This window comes from Lichenostomus cassidix, chromosome 12, assembly GCF_008360975.1.
Source record: "Lichenostomus cassidix isolate B80296 chromosome 12, HeHo_3.0, whole genome shotgun sequence".
Classification (NCBI taxonomy): Eukaryota; Metazoa; Chordata; class Aves; order Passeriformes; family Meliphagidae; genus Lichenostomus; species Lichenostomus cassidix.
The window spans coordinates 361,207-377,412 of NC_139493.1; the positions used below are offsets into that span (position 1 = coordinate 361,207).

General features: G+C 49.6%; 3 protein-coding genes across 4 annotated transcripts in view; all 3 read right to left on the reverse strand.

Moving 5' to 3' along the window:
• Nucleotides 1-663: 663 nt before the first annotated feature.
• H1-8 (H1.8 linker histone) lies at nucleotides 664-2,228 on the reverse strand. The gene is made up of 5 exons (XM_085072196.1): nucleotides 2,118-2,228; nucleotides 1,662-1,927; nucleotides 1,451-1,583; nucleotides 1,313-1,371; nucleotides 664-1,234 (listed from the first exon to the last, which is right to left on the reverse strand). Exons 1-5 carry the CDS (start codon nucleotides 2,131-2,133, stop codon nucleotides 788-790), a joined length of 921 nt encoding a protein of 306 aa, XP_084928322.1. The 5' UTR covers nucleotides 2,134-2,228; the 3' UTR covers nucleotides 664-787.
• Nucleotides 2,229-3,751: 1,523 nt separating this feature from the next.
• On the reverse strand, nucleotides 3,752-11,158 carry RHO (rhodopsin). Its single transcript, XM_085072195.1, has 5 exons — nucleotides 7,316-11,158; nucleotides 6,232-6,400; nucleotides 5,952-6,117; nucleotides 5,471-5,710; nucleotides 3,752-5,083 (listed from the first exon to the last, which is right to left on the reverse strand). Exons 1-5 carry the CDS (start codon nucleotides 7,674-7,676, stop codon nucleotides 4,964-4,966), a joined length of 1,056 nt encoding a protein of 351 aa, XP_084928321.1. The 5' UTR covers nucleotides 7,677-11,158; the 3' UTR covers nucleotides 3,752-4,963.
• Nucleotides 11,159-11,306: 148 nt separating this feature from the next.
• IFT122 (intraflagellar transport 122) overlaps nucleotides 11,307-16,206 on the reverse strand; it is a 30,336-nt gene continuing 25,436 nt past the window's right edge. The window contains exons 24-29 of one of the 2 annotated variants that reach the window (XM_085072192.1): nucleotides 15,667-15,832; nucleotides 14,590-14,701; nucleotides 14,043-14,171; nucleotides 13,196-13,275; nucleotides 12,429-12,593; nucleotides 11,307-11,759 (exon numbers count right to left, since the gene is read on the reverse strand). In XM_085072192.1, coding sequence (XP_084928318.1) covers nucleotides 11,670-11,759; nucleotides 12,429-12,593; nucleotides 13,196-13,275; nucleotides 14,043-14,171; nucleotides 14,590-14,701; nucleotides 15,667-15,832 — 742 coding nt within the window. In that variant the 3' untranslated portion in view covers nucleotides 11,307-11,669. The remainder of the gene's footprint in view (nucleotides 11,760-12,428; nucleotides 12,594-13,195; nucleotides 13,276-14,042; nucleotides 14,172-14,589; nucleotides 14,702-15,666; nucleotides 15,833-16,206) is intronic. The other variant, XM_085072193.1, reaches the window with a different exon arrangement.

Here is a 16,206-nt window from a genome sequence, read left to right on the forward strand (position 1 = left end):
AGATATTAAATGAAATTGTGATACACTGACCCACAGGAGCTCACAAGACAAGTTTGTAGCTGGGAACTGTGCCGCAGAGAGGTAATAAGAGCACAAGCTATGCTGGAAGCTACAGTAACAGCTCAAACTTGATTTTTTGCACCCTAAAACACCTTTATCTTCCTCTTACTGTAGCTGAAACTCAGGCTGCTTCACCAATGCTGGGAAACACTTGCCCATGGCATGCACCCAGACCTGCCACCCTGGTGCTCCTGTAATCCCAGCTCAGCCAGGCATTAGCACAAGGGCAGCCAGGAGGACAGAGGGCTGGACACCTCACACAGCCTGTGGGTACCATGATTCCACAACAGAACTGGCCAAGCCTGACCTTCTCTGCTCATGGGAGTGTCACCATGCTGTATCCCATGGGTCTCAGTGCTCCTGCCCATGACCTGGCAGAGGGGTTCTCTGCCAGCCTACACACACACAGCCCCCAAGGCACCCCCTGGCACCACAGCAGGGGACACATGGAGCACCTCTCCATGAAGCCAGGCAGCAAGGCAGCTGCCTACAGCACCAGCCCAACACCATTCCATACAGGCTGAGGACAGGGCTAAGGGATTTTGGCACCGAGAGATGGAAGTGCACAGACAGGGACTCACAAGCAGGGCAATGGTTATGCCATTTCATGAGACAATTAAAGAAGCTTTATTAGGATGAGGTGAACACAGAGTTAAAACCTGTTCTAGGGACTGAAACCATCCCAGAGCCCAAGAGCCTGGGGTCAGCTGAAGTAGGGCTGAGCTCCCTATGGAGCCTTTCTGTCCACTGCCCCAGGGGCTGCCTTCTTTGGCTTGGCCTTCCCCTGCCCAGCTCCTGGGGTCACCCCGGGCTTCCTTGCCTGATCCCGACCTCCCTGTGCCTTAGGGACATCCTGCTGTGGCCCCCTGGACACCTTCCCCTTGCTCTTTCCCCTGGGAGCCTTTCGGGGCCCTTTCACCCCAGCACTTACAGAACCACCACTTTCGCCTCCTCCTGCATTCTCAGCACCCAGAGCTGCACTGGGTCCTGTGCATCGTTTTTGGGGGGCCTGGCAGTGGTCAGCAGCTCTCAGGGGTCCTGAAGGTCCTTTCTTGGGGGCCTGGGAGTGGTTGGCATCTCTCAGGGGCCCCGAGGGTTCTGTGCCACGAGCTGGAGCAGCTTGTGGGTTCTTTGCTCTATTGTTCCTGGGCTTCTTTGCTGCTTGTGGCTGGGCCTGGAGGGAAGGGAAGAGAGCACCTCAGGGTATTGCCATGCCATGAGCCATCCAACCCCACTGCTGGCCCCTACTCACATTCTCAGGCTTCACCTTTGGCAGCTGCTTCTTGGCTGTTGGCTGCTGCTTCTTAGCACCTGTGGAAGAAGGGGCAGTGGATGAGTCCAGGTGGGGCCAGGCAGAGGGAGGTGGCTCACAGCACCAGCAGCCCTTTACCTCTCTGTCGTGCTCCTGCCATGGGGGCCTGGGGAGCCTTGGTGGTCCCTTTCTGTCCTGGTTTTGGGTCCTGTCCTCCATCAGGATCTGTGTGGCTGAGATGCTGCTTGTGCTGTGACTTCCTGAGTGCTAACTGGAAACGAGAGGGGTGTCAAGAGGGTCAGGCAGCACCTCAGCCCCTAGCCTTGTGGCTCCAGCAGGTCTTGCTCACCTTGAAGGTGCCAGTGGCCCCCACAGCAGAGGAATTTCGGGGCCGCACCAGGTCCCCGCAGCTCAGCCCCTTGCTCAGCGCCTGCTTCAGCAGGTACTTGAGGCGGATGGGGTCCACAGTGGGGTACTTGGCCAGGATGAAACGCTTGATGGCAACGACGGAGGCACCCTTCTTCTCATCGTGGGCCCGCAGCGCCTCTTTGACCATCTGCAGGGTTGGAGGGTGCTGGCCCCGACTGCGCTGGGCTGTGCCAGCAGCACTGGCTGCTGAAAGAGGCACCATTTGGGACTAGAGTTCAGTCCCAAGACATTCACACCCCCAGGAGCTGCAAAGCCCCCAGAAGCCAAGCAGCTACAACCCCGCTCATCCCTGCAGTCTCACAGAGACCACAGCCCAACCAGAGCTTGAGCCAAACCCCAGCTCTGAGGGACCCCACAGCACTTGCAGACCCCTTACCCAGCTGAGGCTCCATGGCAGCACACACCAACTCACAATCCCAGGCAGGCACAGACAACTCTACCCACAGCACCACAAGCCTTGCTCCCATGCCCAGCTTGCCTCACCTCCATCCAATTTATCTGATGAGCAGCCTGTCTGCAGGTGCAGGTTGGCAGCTGCTGATTGATCTGGTCGAAGCCCTGGTGGGAGCTAGGTCTGGGAAGTTGAGAGCCATTTGCTAAATCTCTGTGAGGGGCTGGAGGGAGAAGGGGCACACCTAAGCAGAGGGTTTGGAGAGGGATAAGAGATGGAGGGTTTGCAGGGTGATTTCCCTGAACAGACAGATGAAAGGTGTCTATCTGCTGCTAGGTGGGTGTTGGGGTGCTGGGATTGCAGCTTGCTGTGGGGTGCACAGGGAATAAGCCTGGAGCATGGGGCCCAAACAGACCCAGTGCCAGTGAGCTGATGGGATGTGCTGGTGGGATGTGCTGTCTCCCTTCACCACGTATGGATTCACTGGGAAATGGGAAAGTGGGACAGGGGGAGTGGGGCAAGATTCCACAAGTGAGAGGAGGAAAATGAAGAGCTGCTTGATTAGCCAGCAGAGGCAGGAGGAGCAACTCTCCCCCAGTATCCCCAGGTGTCACAAGCAGGACAACAATTTGTCCCTGCCCACTGAATGCCACCGTGTTCAGAGGAGAGCACTCCCAGCCCCGGACATGGGCAGCCAGGTCACCTCCATGACCTCTCCATGCTTGTGTGGAGGACCTGAGTGAATCACCAATGGCTCTTTTAGAGGTAGAAACAGTGCAAATGTCCTCACTGTGGGGACTGCCCTCTTCACACAGGAGTCACAGGGCTTTCGCATGCATTGTCTATTGGAAACATGAGGAAGCTGTAAAGCAGGATTACAGGGTGGTAGAACTGGCTCACGGCCATCTCAGCAGACCACAGCAATGGACCTGGAAAGTGCTGCCCACAGAGACCTTTGCCAAGGTCTGCACCCACCTCTTGAGCCCAGGGGCCAGATCCTGGCTGAGGTGCCAGCAGGAGCCAGGTCTGTAGCAAGGAGCAGGGAGATAGACCCAGTGCCTTGAGCCCCATGTGTCCTCTTCCCCCCCAGACCAACACCAGCCAGTTTCCTGCTCCATTTCCAGTCCATTTCTGAATTCCCCAGGAAGGGGACAATGGGAATGCTGGAGGGCTGCAGGGGCTGGCACCACAGAAGGTTTGGGTGGATCTCCTCATCCTGGATCCATCTCTCACCTCTTTGGTAGCTCTGTGATGTCTCTGGTATCTGGCTGAGCTGGCAGGGGGGGTCCCAAACCCTTGCTTGCCCCTAGCACCACCTGCAGCAGCTGGGTGGCACAGTGTGGGGAGAGCCTGGGGGCTCAGGGCCAAGCCTTGTGCCAGGGCTGGTCCTTCGCAGGCAGGAGAACCACCGTGCCAGGCACCACCACATTCCTGTGGAGCACAGCCTCATGGACAGCAAATAAACACTGAATCCTTCCTCCCCTTCCCACCAAAACCACCTCCCAGATTTGAAGTACATGAATCAGACATCAGCCTAAACACTGAATTATTCATAAAACTCTAATCTTTAGATTTCACTGAATATGCAGAAGTATCAATAAAAAAAAATAATGAGAGAATTGTACTTGCAAATTGCTCTTTATTAAGGGTTTAACTTGCATGGGCTCTATACATTCCCTATTAGTCCTTGCAAAGCTGCATAGGATTAGAAATCAGAGAGGATAATAATGTACAAAAATAGTTTCAAATGTTGATAACACTGAACAGTGAGAAAAACATCTTATTTGTATAACTGAACTAAAAATAAAAATGAAGAACACTGCTACAATTGCAATATGCCATCTTGTAGTGCTTTGAACATATGTCGGCATCGCTGAGCCATATGCTGCTGGGTCCTGCCTGCTGCGGCGTGGGGAGCTCAGCCCTGCACCGGGCAAACCTCAAATCACAGGAGCTGCCCAAAACCTCCTGTTGGGCTGAGGCCAAACTGACCACAGCCAAAATGGGGAGAGGCATGGGGGAGCTTGTTGGGGGCTTGGCCCTAGGGGTCCAAAGATGCCTAAGGAAGAGAGGTGGCACTGCAAGGAAGGGGTGCTGGGGGACATAGAGCAGGGCTGCTGCTGAGTGTGCAAACTGTCCATGTGCTGCTGCACCAGTGCTGGAGGACTGAGCACTGAGCTGTCCCTGAGCGCTGTGGCCGCACACGACTGTGCTGTGCTGGCAGAGTCCTCCATGCCACCTGCCTGCCCGGCAGCACCCGTGCACAGGTGTCTGTCCCATCCCCCCGGAGGCATCACAGTGCCTCCCTGTGCTTCTGGCAGATGGGACAGAGACAGCGACAGGGCTGGAGCTGGGAGCACCTGGCAGAGCTGGGACACTTTGCAGCAACCAGACCTGCTCTGGGCAGCCAGAGCATGATGGGGCTGAGTCGCTGGACAGCACTGGCTGGAATCCATCTCTGGCAACAGAGTGGGAAGTGGCCTCAGCTCTGGCCCTGGCAGCAGCAGATGCAGAATGTGCCCTGGCTGGGGTGTCAGGGTGGGTTGAGGGAGACAAGGACAACTCTGCCATGGCCCAGGCATGGCAGAGCTCTCCAACCCAGAGTCTGCACTTAGAGAAGGGGCATGAGCTCTCAGCAAGTCAACAGAAATGCATGGATTTATTCCAGAGGAGCTAAGCCTTTGCATTTTAATTACAAAACGTGTACACATTTTTAGCCTCATTTCCTGGGTTCCTAGTGCCAGGAGTGAGAAGCCTTGCTCCACAGGGCTTCAGCCATGGAGAAGAGGGTCGGCAGGGTGGCACCCGAGGGACTGGCTGCTCCAGTGGGCCTATGCAGGAGAGACCTGGCTGGTGGAGATGGAGGAGGTCTCTGTCTTGCCAGCAGACGTGTCCTCGTCACCCAGTGGGTTCTTGCCGCAGCAGAGGGTTGTGATCATGCAGTTACGGAACTGGGAGAGAGGGAAGCCCAGGGTGAGGCAGGTAGGCACCACGCAGCTCTGGCTGTAGAGCTGTCTTTAAGCCCAGCAGAGTTGCTTGGAAGCCCCCAAGAGGCTCTATGCCGATGCAGTCTCCTGCCTCACTCTCTGCTGCCCACCCCATCTGCGGCCAGCCCTGCCTGATGCAGTCCTGGCTCCTCCAGGTGGGCTGGCCTTGCATTTGTGAGATTCATACAACACCAAGGATGAGCTGCACAGTCAGCTTCTCACATGCCAGAGCTAGATCTCCTGGAAACAGCCACTCCTCCAGACCACTGACACCTCGAGGTGCTGTAACTCTCTGCCAGCTCTTATAAAGAGAAACAAAAAAGAGGAGTTCCCTGACACCCTGCCAGTTACCTGTTTGTTCATTACAATGTAGATCACGGGGTTATAGATGGCGGAGCTCTTGGCAAAGAATGCTGGGATGGTCATGAAGATGGGCCCGAAGTCTGACCCCTGGTTGGTAAAGATGTAAAATGCGACGCTGGCATAGGGGACCCAGCAGATCAGGAATGCGATGACCATGATGATGACCATGCGAGTCACTTCTTTCTCTGCCTTCTGGGTGGTGGCAGATTCCTGCTGCTGGGCAGCAGCCTGTGGGCAGAAGGGAAAGGAAAGGTGATGGAGCCAGTAGGTGCTGCACCGCTAAGGACATGGGGTCAGGGTTCACGGTAGTCAAGCTGCACATCTGGAATTTGCTATTTCCCTCTTCATGGACGTCCAGGCTGGCTCCTGGAGAGCCCTCCCTGTCACCATTCTTGAGCCTGATGTGGGCCCCTTCCCAGCACTGGGGACAGGGGTAGCCGTACAGCCACTGCATCTGGCCAGTACTCACCTCCTTGACAGTGCAAACCAGGTTCCCATAGCAGAAGAAAATGACTGACAGTGGGATCATGAAGTGGACCACAAACATGTAGATGACAAAAGATTCATTGTTGACCTCTGGCTTCAGAGTGTAATAGTCAATCCCGCACGAGCACTGCATGCCCTCGGGGATGTACCTGCAAGGTGAGCCCAGCAGGTCAGTGCCCGGCAGAGGAGGCTGGCTGGAAGCCACAGCTGAGCCACCAGCCAGGCTCCCACCCCCGCGATGTTGGGCCCAAAGCCTTCCCTACCTGGACCAGCCGAAAAGTGGGGGAGCTGCACACGCCAAGGCCATGGTCCAGGAGAAGGCAACGCCCATGATGGCATGGTTCTCCCCAAAGCGGAAGTTGCTCATGGGCTTGCAGACCACTACGTATCTTTCAATAGCCAGAACCACCAGTGACCAGAGAGCAATTTCACCTGTGCCGGGGAGAAGGATGGGAAGGGACACAGGGAGTTTGAGCAACAAGAAAAACATCCTGATGGCAGCACGAGACCTTCTCAGACTGATGTTCCTGAGGACAACCCCTGGCAGCAGCTTAATCTTCACCAAGGGTTTGGAAAGATAAATGAAGAAAGGTCAAGTGCAAATGTGGTAGGATAGTATGAGAAGACCCCTTCTCACTGTACTGCTGACCCACAGAAACCACTTTGCAGCTATGTTTTGAGATCCATGGCAGATCCCACCATTCATCCCAGACAGCACCTGCACCTGCAAACCTATGGTCACACTGAGATGCAGCAAGTGCCCATCATCCCAGGATTTCCCCTCGCTACTCACAGCTTCCCAAGAAACTTGTGCCACAAGGAGCAGACCAGTAAAACAGTAGGTGTGGCTGAAGGCTGAGCTGAATGGAGGAGGGCATTTTTAGACACACAATTTCTGTTTAACATCTGTTTGTTTCCATGCCATGGGCATGGAGAGGAGAGCCAGCTCTGCTCGCCTGTACCCCCACGTGCCACACCAGAGCCAACGGCAGATTCAGCCCTGCAAAATGGGAGGAACAAAATTGTCATCTCTTGAGTCAGAAAGTGAGCCAAGGAGATGTGCAAATCCAACCACTGCAAAATCTGGTAATGGCTGCTTTTCATTGCTGCACTGTGATTCTCAGGATACTAAGGTGGCTCCCAAAATAAAGTTTAAAAACAAGTGTCACTTGTCACTTTCTTCACCTCCTACCCAGAAATATGGCAATGGCCTCAGTCCACATCAGCAGCAGATCAAGGACGTTCCAGGTACCACATTCTTCCAAGATCATCTGTGTGTTTTCCCTCCCACTCCTAAAATCTGGGGAAATTCCTGACAGAAGAATTTTGAATATTTGGAAAACTTACCTCCCAGTGTGGCAAAGAAGCCTTCAATGTAGCACCCTGTTACTCCAAAGACAAAGTACCCATTCATGGAGGTGTACATGGTGGTTGTGAAGCCTCCAAATACCATGAAGAGGTTGGCGACTGCCAGATTCAGAAGGATGTAGTTTAGAGGTGTCCGGAGCTTCTTATGCTGGACAGTGACATACAGCGTGAGAAAGTTGATGGGGAAGCCAAGCAGGATCAACATGAACATGTAGGCAGCCAGCGCTGAGAACTTCCAGGGCTCAGCCAGGTAATACTGAGGGTACTCAAAGGGGCTCCGCACCACCCCGGTCTTGTTGGACATGGGCACATAGAAGTCTTGGCCTTCTGTCCCATTCATGGTTGCAGTTTGTGAGGTGTTTTTTGCTCTTTCTCTGGGAGTTCTTTTGTGCAAGGGGGAAATCGCCTCTGAAATGGAGGTCCTGCCACCTCTCAGCCTTCACTGTCACCCCAAGGAGAACCAGCTATGCTCTCCTCTGTAGGGCACCTCTTATAAAGTGCCCCCACAGTAAGCTCCAGGCACTGGTGTCAGCACGATTCCGGCTTAGAGAATTATTAATCATAATCATCTGAGGTAATTGGCTTTCCTGGGAAGGTGTTAAGGTTACACCTGTTTCTGGCCAGTGCTGTCATTGTTGGAAACCATGGCTCATGGTCACGTGTATAGAGAGGTAGCTGTGCACTGCACCATTTATTTGGAGGGGCTCAAACCTGGCAGCAGCTCCACTTGCACAGCCTCACTCTTCTTTCCATTCCCCTCTAACAGGAGGGACATCTGTGGTTCAAACCCCAGGACTGTGGGTTTGGGGGCTGCAAATGATGGCTGGGCTGGACAGGGCAGAAGTGGTCTGGTCCCTCAGTGACAGAGGGGTGTTCCATTCCCATTCTTACAAGGGAAATGTGGATCTATGACTGGAGAGCCATCCCTACATAACTGCCAGTCTCTGTGGAAGGCTGCATGACCAAACCTTCTTCCACATGCTCCAGCCACCTCTCTACTCAGGATTTGGCTGTGAAGGTTTGACCACCACAGTGAAACATTGGCCCCACTGGCAGGTTACCAGTTGTGCCATCTCCTCTGTGCCTGGCTTTGTTATATGGTTTGGGTCATGCCAACCACATTGTTAACACCTAATAAAGAACCTAGTCCATCTGTCCTGGACTGGAATCATTCTGCACAAGTACTGAGAAGGCAGACCAGAACACTGATGAGAAGTTCAGAGCTGAAGCCAATACTCAGCTGCATATGCTGGTTGACAGACAGCCTCAGTCTCCTCAAACCTTACATAATCATCAAACTCTACAGGAAAGTCTATTGTTGGAGCCTTCCATGTCCTTAATATCTCTCTGACCCACCACTCTATGCACTCAGTTGTGCTTGAAACATTCCTTTTGCCAGCCAGCAGCTGAGTTACACATTTCTTAATTTTCCAGGGGCAGTGGGACAAAACGTATAGCACATGGAGACTGTTTGCTCTGCTCCTTTGTAGGTGGCAGAGGCTGGAAGGGAGTTTAGCATCCTTGCTGTTTTGGCTGCATTGGAGGCTGAGCTGAGCATTCCTCATAGCCAGGAGCAGGTAAATGTGGTGTCCTCATCCAGCACAGGAGGATGTACCTGAGCTCCTGGAACTCATGGGTGCAAGGTGGGCAGAAGTTCATGTCCTCTTGGTCTTAGTAAATTTCCTCCAGTCCTGGCCCCATTTTCACTAATGTTCCTTGCAGGTTAGTTTAGCAATAAGGTTAATGGAAAAAAGCATAAAGTGCTGTACTCTCCTCAGAGAAAAGACCAAGCTGGGAAACCTGCCCTCCGAGTGGGGAAGGTGAGGAGCTGAAGTGCTGCTGCCACAGACTAGGGCAGGCTGTGGTAGGCAGCAGGCCACAGTCTTTGGAGAGTCCCAAAGGTCTTCCTTCACCTTAACATGAAAACACCACATCCTCACACACACTCTGCTAACCCAAAGTCCCTCTCAGTTAATTTCTCACACTTGTTGCCAAGGCCAGAGCAGTGCCACCTTCTAACTACAAATGCAGCTGTTTAGACTTGTACCTGGGCACACAGGGATTAAAGGTTTATTTCCTAAAGCACTTTAAGCTGATGCAATAAGCTACTGCTGAGGTAGCAGCTGCTGGACAGAGCTTAGGGCTGGCATGCGTCACCGCTGGACACAGCAGTGGGACAGTCAGCACTGAGGTAGAGGAACTGGACAAATTGCTCATAACAGCTTCCAACCAAAGTGCCGTGATAGGACCTCTTGTACCTTCAGGGACTCCTCAGCATGAAGACAACTGATGGGCTCCATAGCATAGAGCAGCCTGGACTAGAACACCTTCATCATGTATGAGACATGCGGAGTGCTTCTGCCTAGAAAAGCTAAATATGCTGTTGTTTTTAAAAAAAAAAAAAAAAAAAAGCTTCCTTGCTTTGTTAATTTTGTCTCTGTGTCACAGCAAATACTTTCTCTTCACTTTTACCATTTTGCAGTCCCACTGGCTCTGCACAGCCAGCTCGGTTCCAGAAGGAGCTGAATTCCACCCTGGCTCCCATCTCAAACAGCATTGTTTATCTATGTCAATAGCAGAGTCTTCACTGCAAACAGCAACAGCTGAGTCAGAAAGCAGGCGAGCTGTAATTAGAACAGAATGTTTTGAAAGTGGTAAATCAAGCAAACTTGGTCAGGAACCACTGAGGGACTCAGAAACCCAGCAGTGCAATTGCAGGGTCTCCTTTTGCAGAGGAACTCAAGCAGACAGACATCCTGTTTCACGTGCAAAATACTGCTCCTGCAGGAGCTGCTCTGCCAGCACCAACCACCAAAGGACATGAGCTGCTCGTGTCCTTTCCCACTCAGGGTAAAGGCAAGCTGGAACAGACAGGCTGCCATCACAACAGAACTCATGGCAACATGGGCACAATTCATCCTGGATTAAAGTCAAGAGACACATCACTTCCCAGCTCCAGCTGAGCCGATTACCTACATGAATCTTCCACTGCCAGGGAATAACTCTGTGACCATCCTCGTGAGATTCCCCTGCTCAGGGCTACACTGGTGCCACTACCAGAGTTCACTTCCCTCACAGCAGTGTGGAGTGCTATGTGTTGGTGTTTAAACCAGCACTGGCAATACTCCAGTGCTGTAGCTGGGGCTGAGCACTGGGGTCTCCATTCTCCGTGCTCTGCCCTGCTCAGCAATAGGCCAGAGCAGGCAGGGAGCCAAGAAGGACAGAGCTGGGACAGCTGGCCAAAGGGGTGTGCCACTCCAGATGATATTGTGCTCCAAAATAAAAGCTCAGGGAAAGGAGGAAGAAGGGAGGATGTTGTGTTTGTGGTGTTTGCCTTCCCAAGTGACGGTTACTCATACTGAGCCCTGCTCTCCAGGAAGCAGAGAATAAATTTTTTCTTGCTTTGCTTTGCTTTCATGCAGAGCTCTGCTTCAGCTATTAACTGTCTTTATCTCAACACAGGAGTTTCTTGGCTTTTGCTATCCTACTTCCTGCCCAGTCCTGTAGGGAAAGTGAGCCAATGTGTGGGCTCAGGTGCTGCCTGGGACTGACAGTCCCCTACCCTGTCTCATGCCTCCACAAGAGGCTGCAGCAGAAGACAGTGGCTCCATCTCCTCCCACCTGCAGACACAGCTTGCCCTCAGTTCACAACTGGCACGATGCTGGGGACACCCTGCTCAGCAGCACTCCCTTAGCACAGCCTCCCATGGCAGCACCACTGAGTGCAGGTGTGCTCAGCTATGCACAGCCTGACATCCTGCACTTTAACCAGGTGAATTCCACACAGATTCAGCCATCACCTGCCCCAGGTTGGCTGTGAGATGCCCCCAGTGCTATGAGTAGTGGAACTCTTCAGATTATATTTGAAGGGCTCTAAACTCCAAATGCTGTTCTTGCCTAAATGGAATAAAAGGAAAAAGAAATTCAAGATCAGAGGCATCAGCATTATAGCAAATTCTGAGACAATAAATAGTAAAAAATAGTCCCATTTATTTGAAGATCTGTCAATAACTGGTGTGTGTTAGGGAGCAAATCAAGTCATAGCACAATCTGGAATAAAAACAATTACATAAAGACTAAACTTGACCCTAGAAACATTCTGTAAAATTCTGTGGCACTTCAGCTGCTTGACTGGAAAATGCAGCGCACATTCACAAAAAAACAGACATTGTAATTTTAAAAAATAGTTACATTTCTTCAACTTGGTTCTACTCTTACATACAAAATTGGACAAGATGATGTAACTAAGTCATTAGGAAAGCACTACAGATCTAAGAACTGTTTTGCCAAGCCAACAGGGGAGTCTGTTTTTGAGGTGAAAGAGTGGTTTTCTTCATTGGTTTGACTCATCTGTTCTCCGCCGACAGAATGGACAACAGTTATGCTGGAGAATGAGAAGCTCATAGTCTTCTGTGTGAAACATCTGTTAATTAAGAACAGATTTAAGACAAGTTAGCTTGTACCCTGCTCAAAGAAAATGCCAGCTGAGCTCAATGGCTGCTCAGTAGCACAGATATTCTGGAACCACCATCACAGAGAATTGATCCTCTTGGTTTCAGCCACCTGAGATGTTACAGCCTGGAACAGAGAAGCAAGCACTTCACAGACCTCTGCCAGTACTGCTGAGAAGGACAAACTTTTGCAAAAGGACAAACAATTAGGCAGTAGTGTAAGCAAACATGACTGAATTCCAGCATTTCAAAAAGTCACTTCTCAGCAAGGCAGAATGGGACTGAACCACAAGGTAACAGTCACTGACTGATTTTCCTTGCTAGACCAGGCTGCAAGTGAAAGAGCAAAAGGAAATAAATACACATCAGCTTCTGCCGGTCAGCCAAGGCTTGCTCGAGAGGCTGTGACTTGCTGTCAGGGCAACTTCCCAAATTCAGCTACTGCCAGTCTTTGAAGGCAGCTCTTCCTCTATTCATCACACAGCTCAGAGTTGGAGTTTCACTGCTCTGTCTCTACCTCATTCACAAATTTGCTGAGTACATTTTAGAGCATGAGATTTCAATGATTAGCATTGTTTCACCCATCAGGTTCTGGATAGGGCTTTTTTTAAAATTTTTTAATCTCTCCGTGAAAACAGTACCTGAAAGCACGATGGACACATGGTGATGGAGGCGTCGGGCAGCAGGGAGCGATAATACTGCCACCGCAGTGGCCTCGGCCAGCGCTTGATCAGGACATCCCTGCGGCTCATGGAGCGTAGCACAGCACGGCTCACCACCACCGGCACGAACTCTGAGCCTCCTTGCTGCAGAGAGCAGGTTTGCAAAGAACTGCTGTTACCAACTGCAAGGCCCTTTGAGGATTCATCAATTGTTTTAAGAAGTAAAATTCAGTAGAAGCAGCTCCCAAGCCTTTTTCCACCTAACTCCCTGTCAGTTTTATCAAAACCTTCAGCAGCATCCAGCCACATCTGTTTCCAGTGAGTTTCCCTTATCACTTTAACATAATTCCTTGTAAATAATACCCATACTCACAGTCCCTATGAAACCCTCACAGTAAGGTCTGCTCTATAGGTGTGCTGCTGCTGTACCAGTGCATGGTGAGAAAACAAAATTCCAGGAACATTTAGTTTAGGTCTTTGTTGTTTTGTAAGGTTTGTGTTTGTTTGTTTGGGGTGGTTTTGTGGGGGTTTTGCTGGTTTGTTTGTTTGTTTGTTTTTGAGTGGTTTTGTTCATTTTTTTTAAGAGAGGAGTTAACTGGTTAGTCCATTTCCCTCTCAAGTGGCATCCCTCTCCCAGTCCCTGCTCTGCAGCTCTCGTCTTTGTACCACACTCACACCAGAAGAGAGACTTTGTCAAGTAAAATTTTCTGTTCATTTCTGTTAGTAGATAGAGGTACAGTTCTTACCTCAAAGCTCAGTTTTGCTGTAAAGGGATCATCATCCTCAATAATATCTGTACTTTCATCAAGCCTCAAACTCTGAGCATCTGGATGCATTCTTAAGGAAGGACAAGAATTCCTGGAAATTTGGCTCTGATTACTACAGCACCCCAGCAGGACCAATACCCTTGCTGCTTCAGAGTAACTCAAACTGTGACAGTGCCCAGGTCATTACAAAAAGTACCAAGAAGGCCTTGCTGGGATTTCCAGTGAGTGGTACTGCAGCTGCGGTAGAACAGCAAGACTAACCATAGCCAGGCATGACATCAGCTCTTACCCTTCCACAGATGACAGAGCAAAGGAAGCAGTCTATTCAAATAACATTTTTGAGCAGCTTTAGCCAGAGTTTGTTTGTTCTTGTGCATTACTCTACATCTCATATATAGCAACTGGGAGCTCTGGATGCCAAAGCATTCCAAACCAGATCCCAACAGGAACAGTTGTGAAGTGCTGCTTCCCTTGGCTGAGAGAAGGCAGCCTCTAAAGGAAGCTGTAACTGGAAGCAACACACTCCAGATTCCCCCCATCCTTTTCAGAAAGCACTTCACACAGAATAGGTAAAGCATGGCATCCCACTGTTAAACCATGCACAGAATTAGAAATAAACTGTCCTGATAGAAAAGCTTCTTGACAATAATGGCTTTAGTTAAACCATACTTTGGTTATCATACTAACATGACAAGGAAACAAGATGCAATTGTACTTACATCAGTCATATGAGAAGAAGAAAGGTTTAAATAAAAAAATTGAACTCAATATTGTTTCATTTTTCCCTAAGAAAAGGACTGGAAACCAATTCTAATCAAAAGGATACGGTCACTCATCATCTCTTGCCATTTATTCTCACTTTTACTCACTCTTGGAGCTTCAAGATCAATGAGAGCTACAGCTTCTTCATCCGTGATGCCATCTTCCAAATAGAACTCAACCAGATGCAGCACCTCTAAAAAGTGGGAAAGGCAGCAAGTGACCTGTAGGAACTCAGGAAATGTCCCATAGCAGATACTGTGCTCCTTCAGCAACAGCCTCTGGCACCCACCTTCTCTGATGAAACAAGGCAAATTAAATAAAATTACAGCAAACCAAACCTCCTGAACTTCTGAAAGGATTGTGTCCACCTTCACAGAACACTAGATGCATTTCAGTGTCTGGCAATAAAACAATGCCGTGCTGTGCTGCTGCCCTGCACTGAGATCCAACAGCCCCCAGGACAAGAGGCTGCCACTTAGTCAAATTTGTTAACAGTAAGGGAACATTTATTTGGCCAAATAACATTGCAGAGAGACTAAATGAAGCACTAACCTACTCTGTTAACATTTATCTACTTGCAAAGCACAAGCAAACCCAACATCCCAACGCACCGTAGGAGGAGGCCGAGAAGACAAAAGGCTGTCTGCAGTTAATGCAGACATTCCCCAGGTTATTCAGCAAAGGGTTGTTGGTGGAGCACCTGTAGCACAGGGGCACGAGCTCCTGAAAAGACATATTGAGAGCACGGTAATCACAGAACTAGCAAGCCTTCAAGCCTTTGTTTCCAGTTAAATATGGGCCCCTTTGGCTGACAACACTGATACAACACCAGCACCAGTCTGGAGAAGCACTGCTGTGAAATCAGATCCTTCAACATCTGAAAATACTTCCCCTTTTTAACAAAGCAGCAAGTTTTCGCATTAAAGATAGCTGTCTTCACCATCGTAACAATTAAATTCTCACCTTGTGTTTGCAGTAACAGAAGCAGAATTTTGCCTCAAATACACAGAAGCAAAAGTAGCTGAAGAGAAGGTTACTGAAGCAAAGTTTTTTGCTCTAAGATTTGGTCAAATTTAGGTTCTCCAATGAATTCATCTCTTTTCAAGAGCAGAGTTATTTTAGGCAGTTCTTAAAGAGTGTGTTTCTATTATTTTAGGAGGCCAGGTGCATGTTCACTGGTACAATGCAATATATTTTTAGTGAGTACTCCCTGAGACATGGCTTTATAGAACACTGCAGAAAGCCAGACTTCAGTGAAAGAAGAAAAGGTGTTAAAATAAGATTTATGGAAGGTCACTGAAGGGATGGAGGAGGGAAAGAGTGTTAGAAGTGGGACAAATGAAAGTGACCTCCAGGTGGAGAGAGAGACAAAGACTGTGGAGCAGTAGCATGTGAACTGGGGAGAAAAGGGCTTGAAAGAATTAATAGGCAGAGAGGAAGGTGACTGCAAGAGAGGAGAGGGAGGATGGAAGCTGCCCACAAAGAGAGGGCTGATGTTAATTTGCTCTCAGGAGCAGAAGGAAGTCTGACTTGAAGAATAACAATAAAAAAACTGTGTTTACAGCAGAAATATAATTATATCACAGAGCCATGCATAATATATTTCAGATTGTTTTGTGCACACAGGAACGCATATTCTTGGATTAGGCCACATATTAATGATTAACTTGAAACACATTACAACTTACTTCACTGTCATGGAATGGCTTGGATCGGATTGTCAGGCTGCCCAGCTCAACTGATTTCTGGAACCTCTCTGGGATCTGCAGTCCCTGCAGCTTGTCATAGGCATGACGAGCCAATTTATATGCACCAAGAGCTTTACTCTGCTTTGCCAGGGCCAATAATGTATTGCTATAATTTAATTAAGGAATAAAAATACATACAGCATTTAGGAAAAGATGCAATACTCTGTCTAATCATAGAAGTTATGCAATGAAGCATATCCAACACTGGGACTTCAAACAGGCTTTAACCAAAGAAATCTATTTACAGAACTTCGTTTACAAACACTTCATTTAGTGAAAGGACTATCAAAACATCTGTGGACAATTATTAGCAAGGTAAGGAATGACCCTACATAAACACTGCTGTGGTTGAATATTCCAACTCCATTTACAAAATTTCAGTAATTTTGGGGTGCATGCATTTTCCCCCAGCTGCAAAAAAACCAAAAATTTTTTACAGCATAAGTAACCCACTGACACTGAGTAAATACACCTGATGTG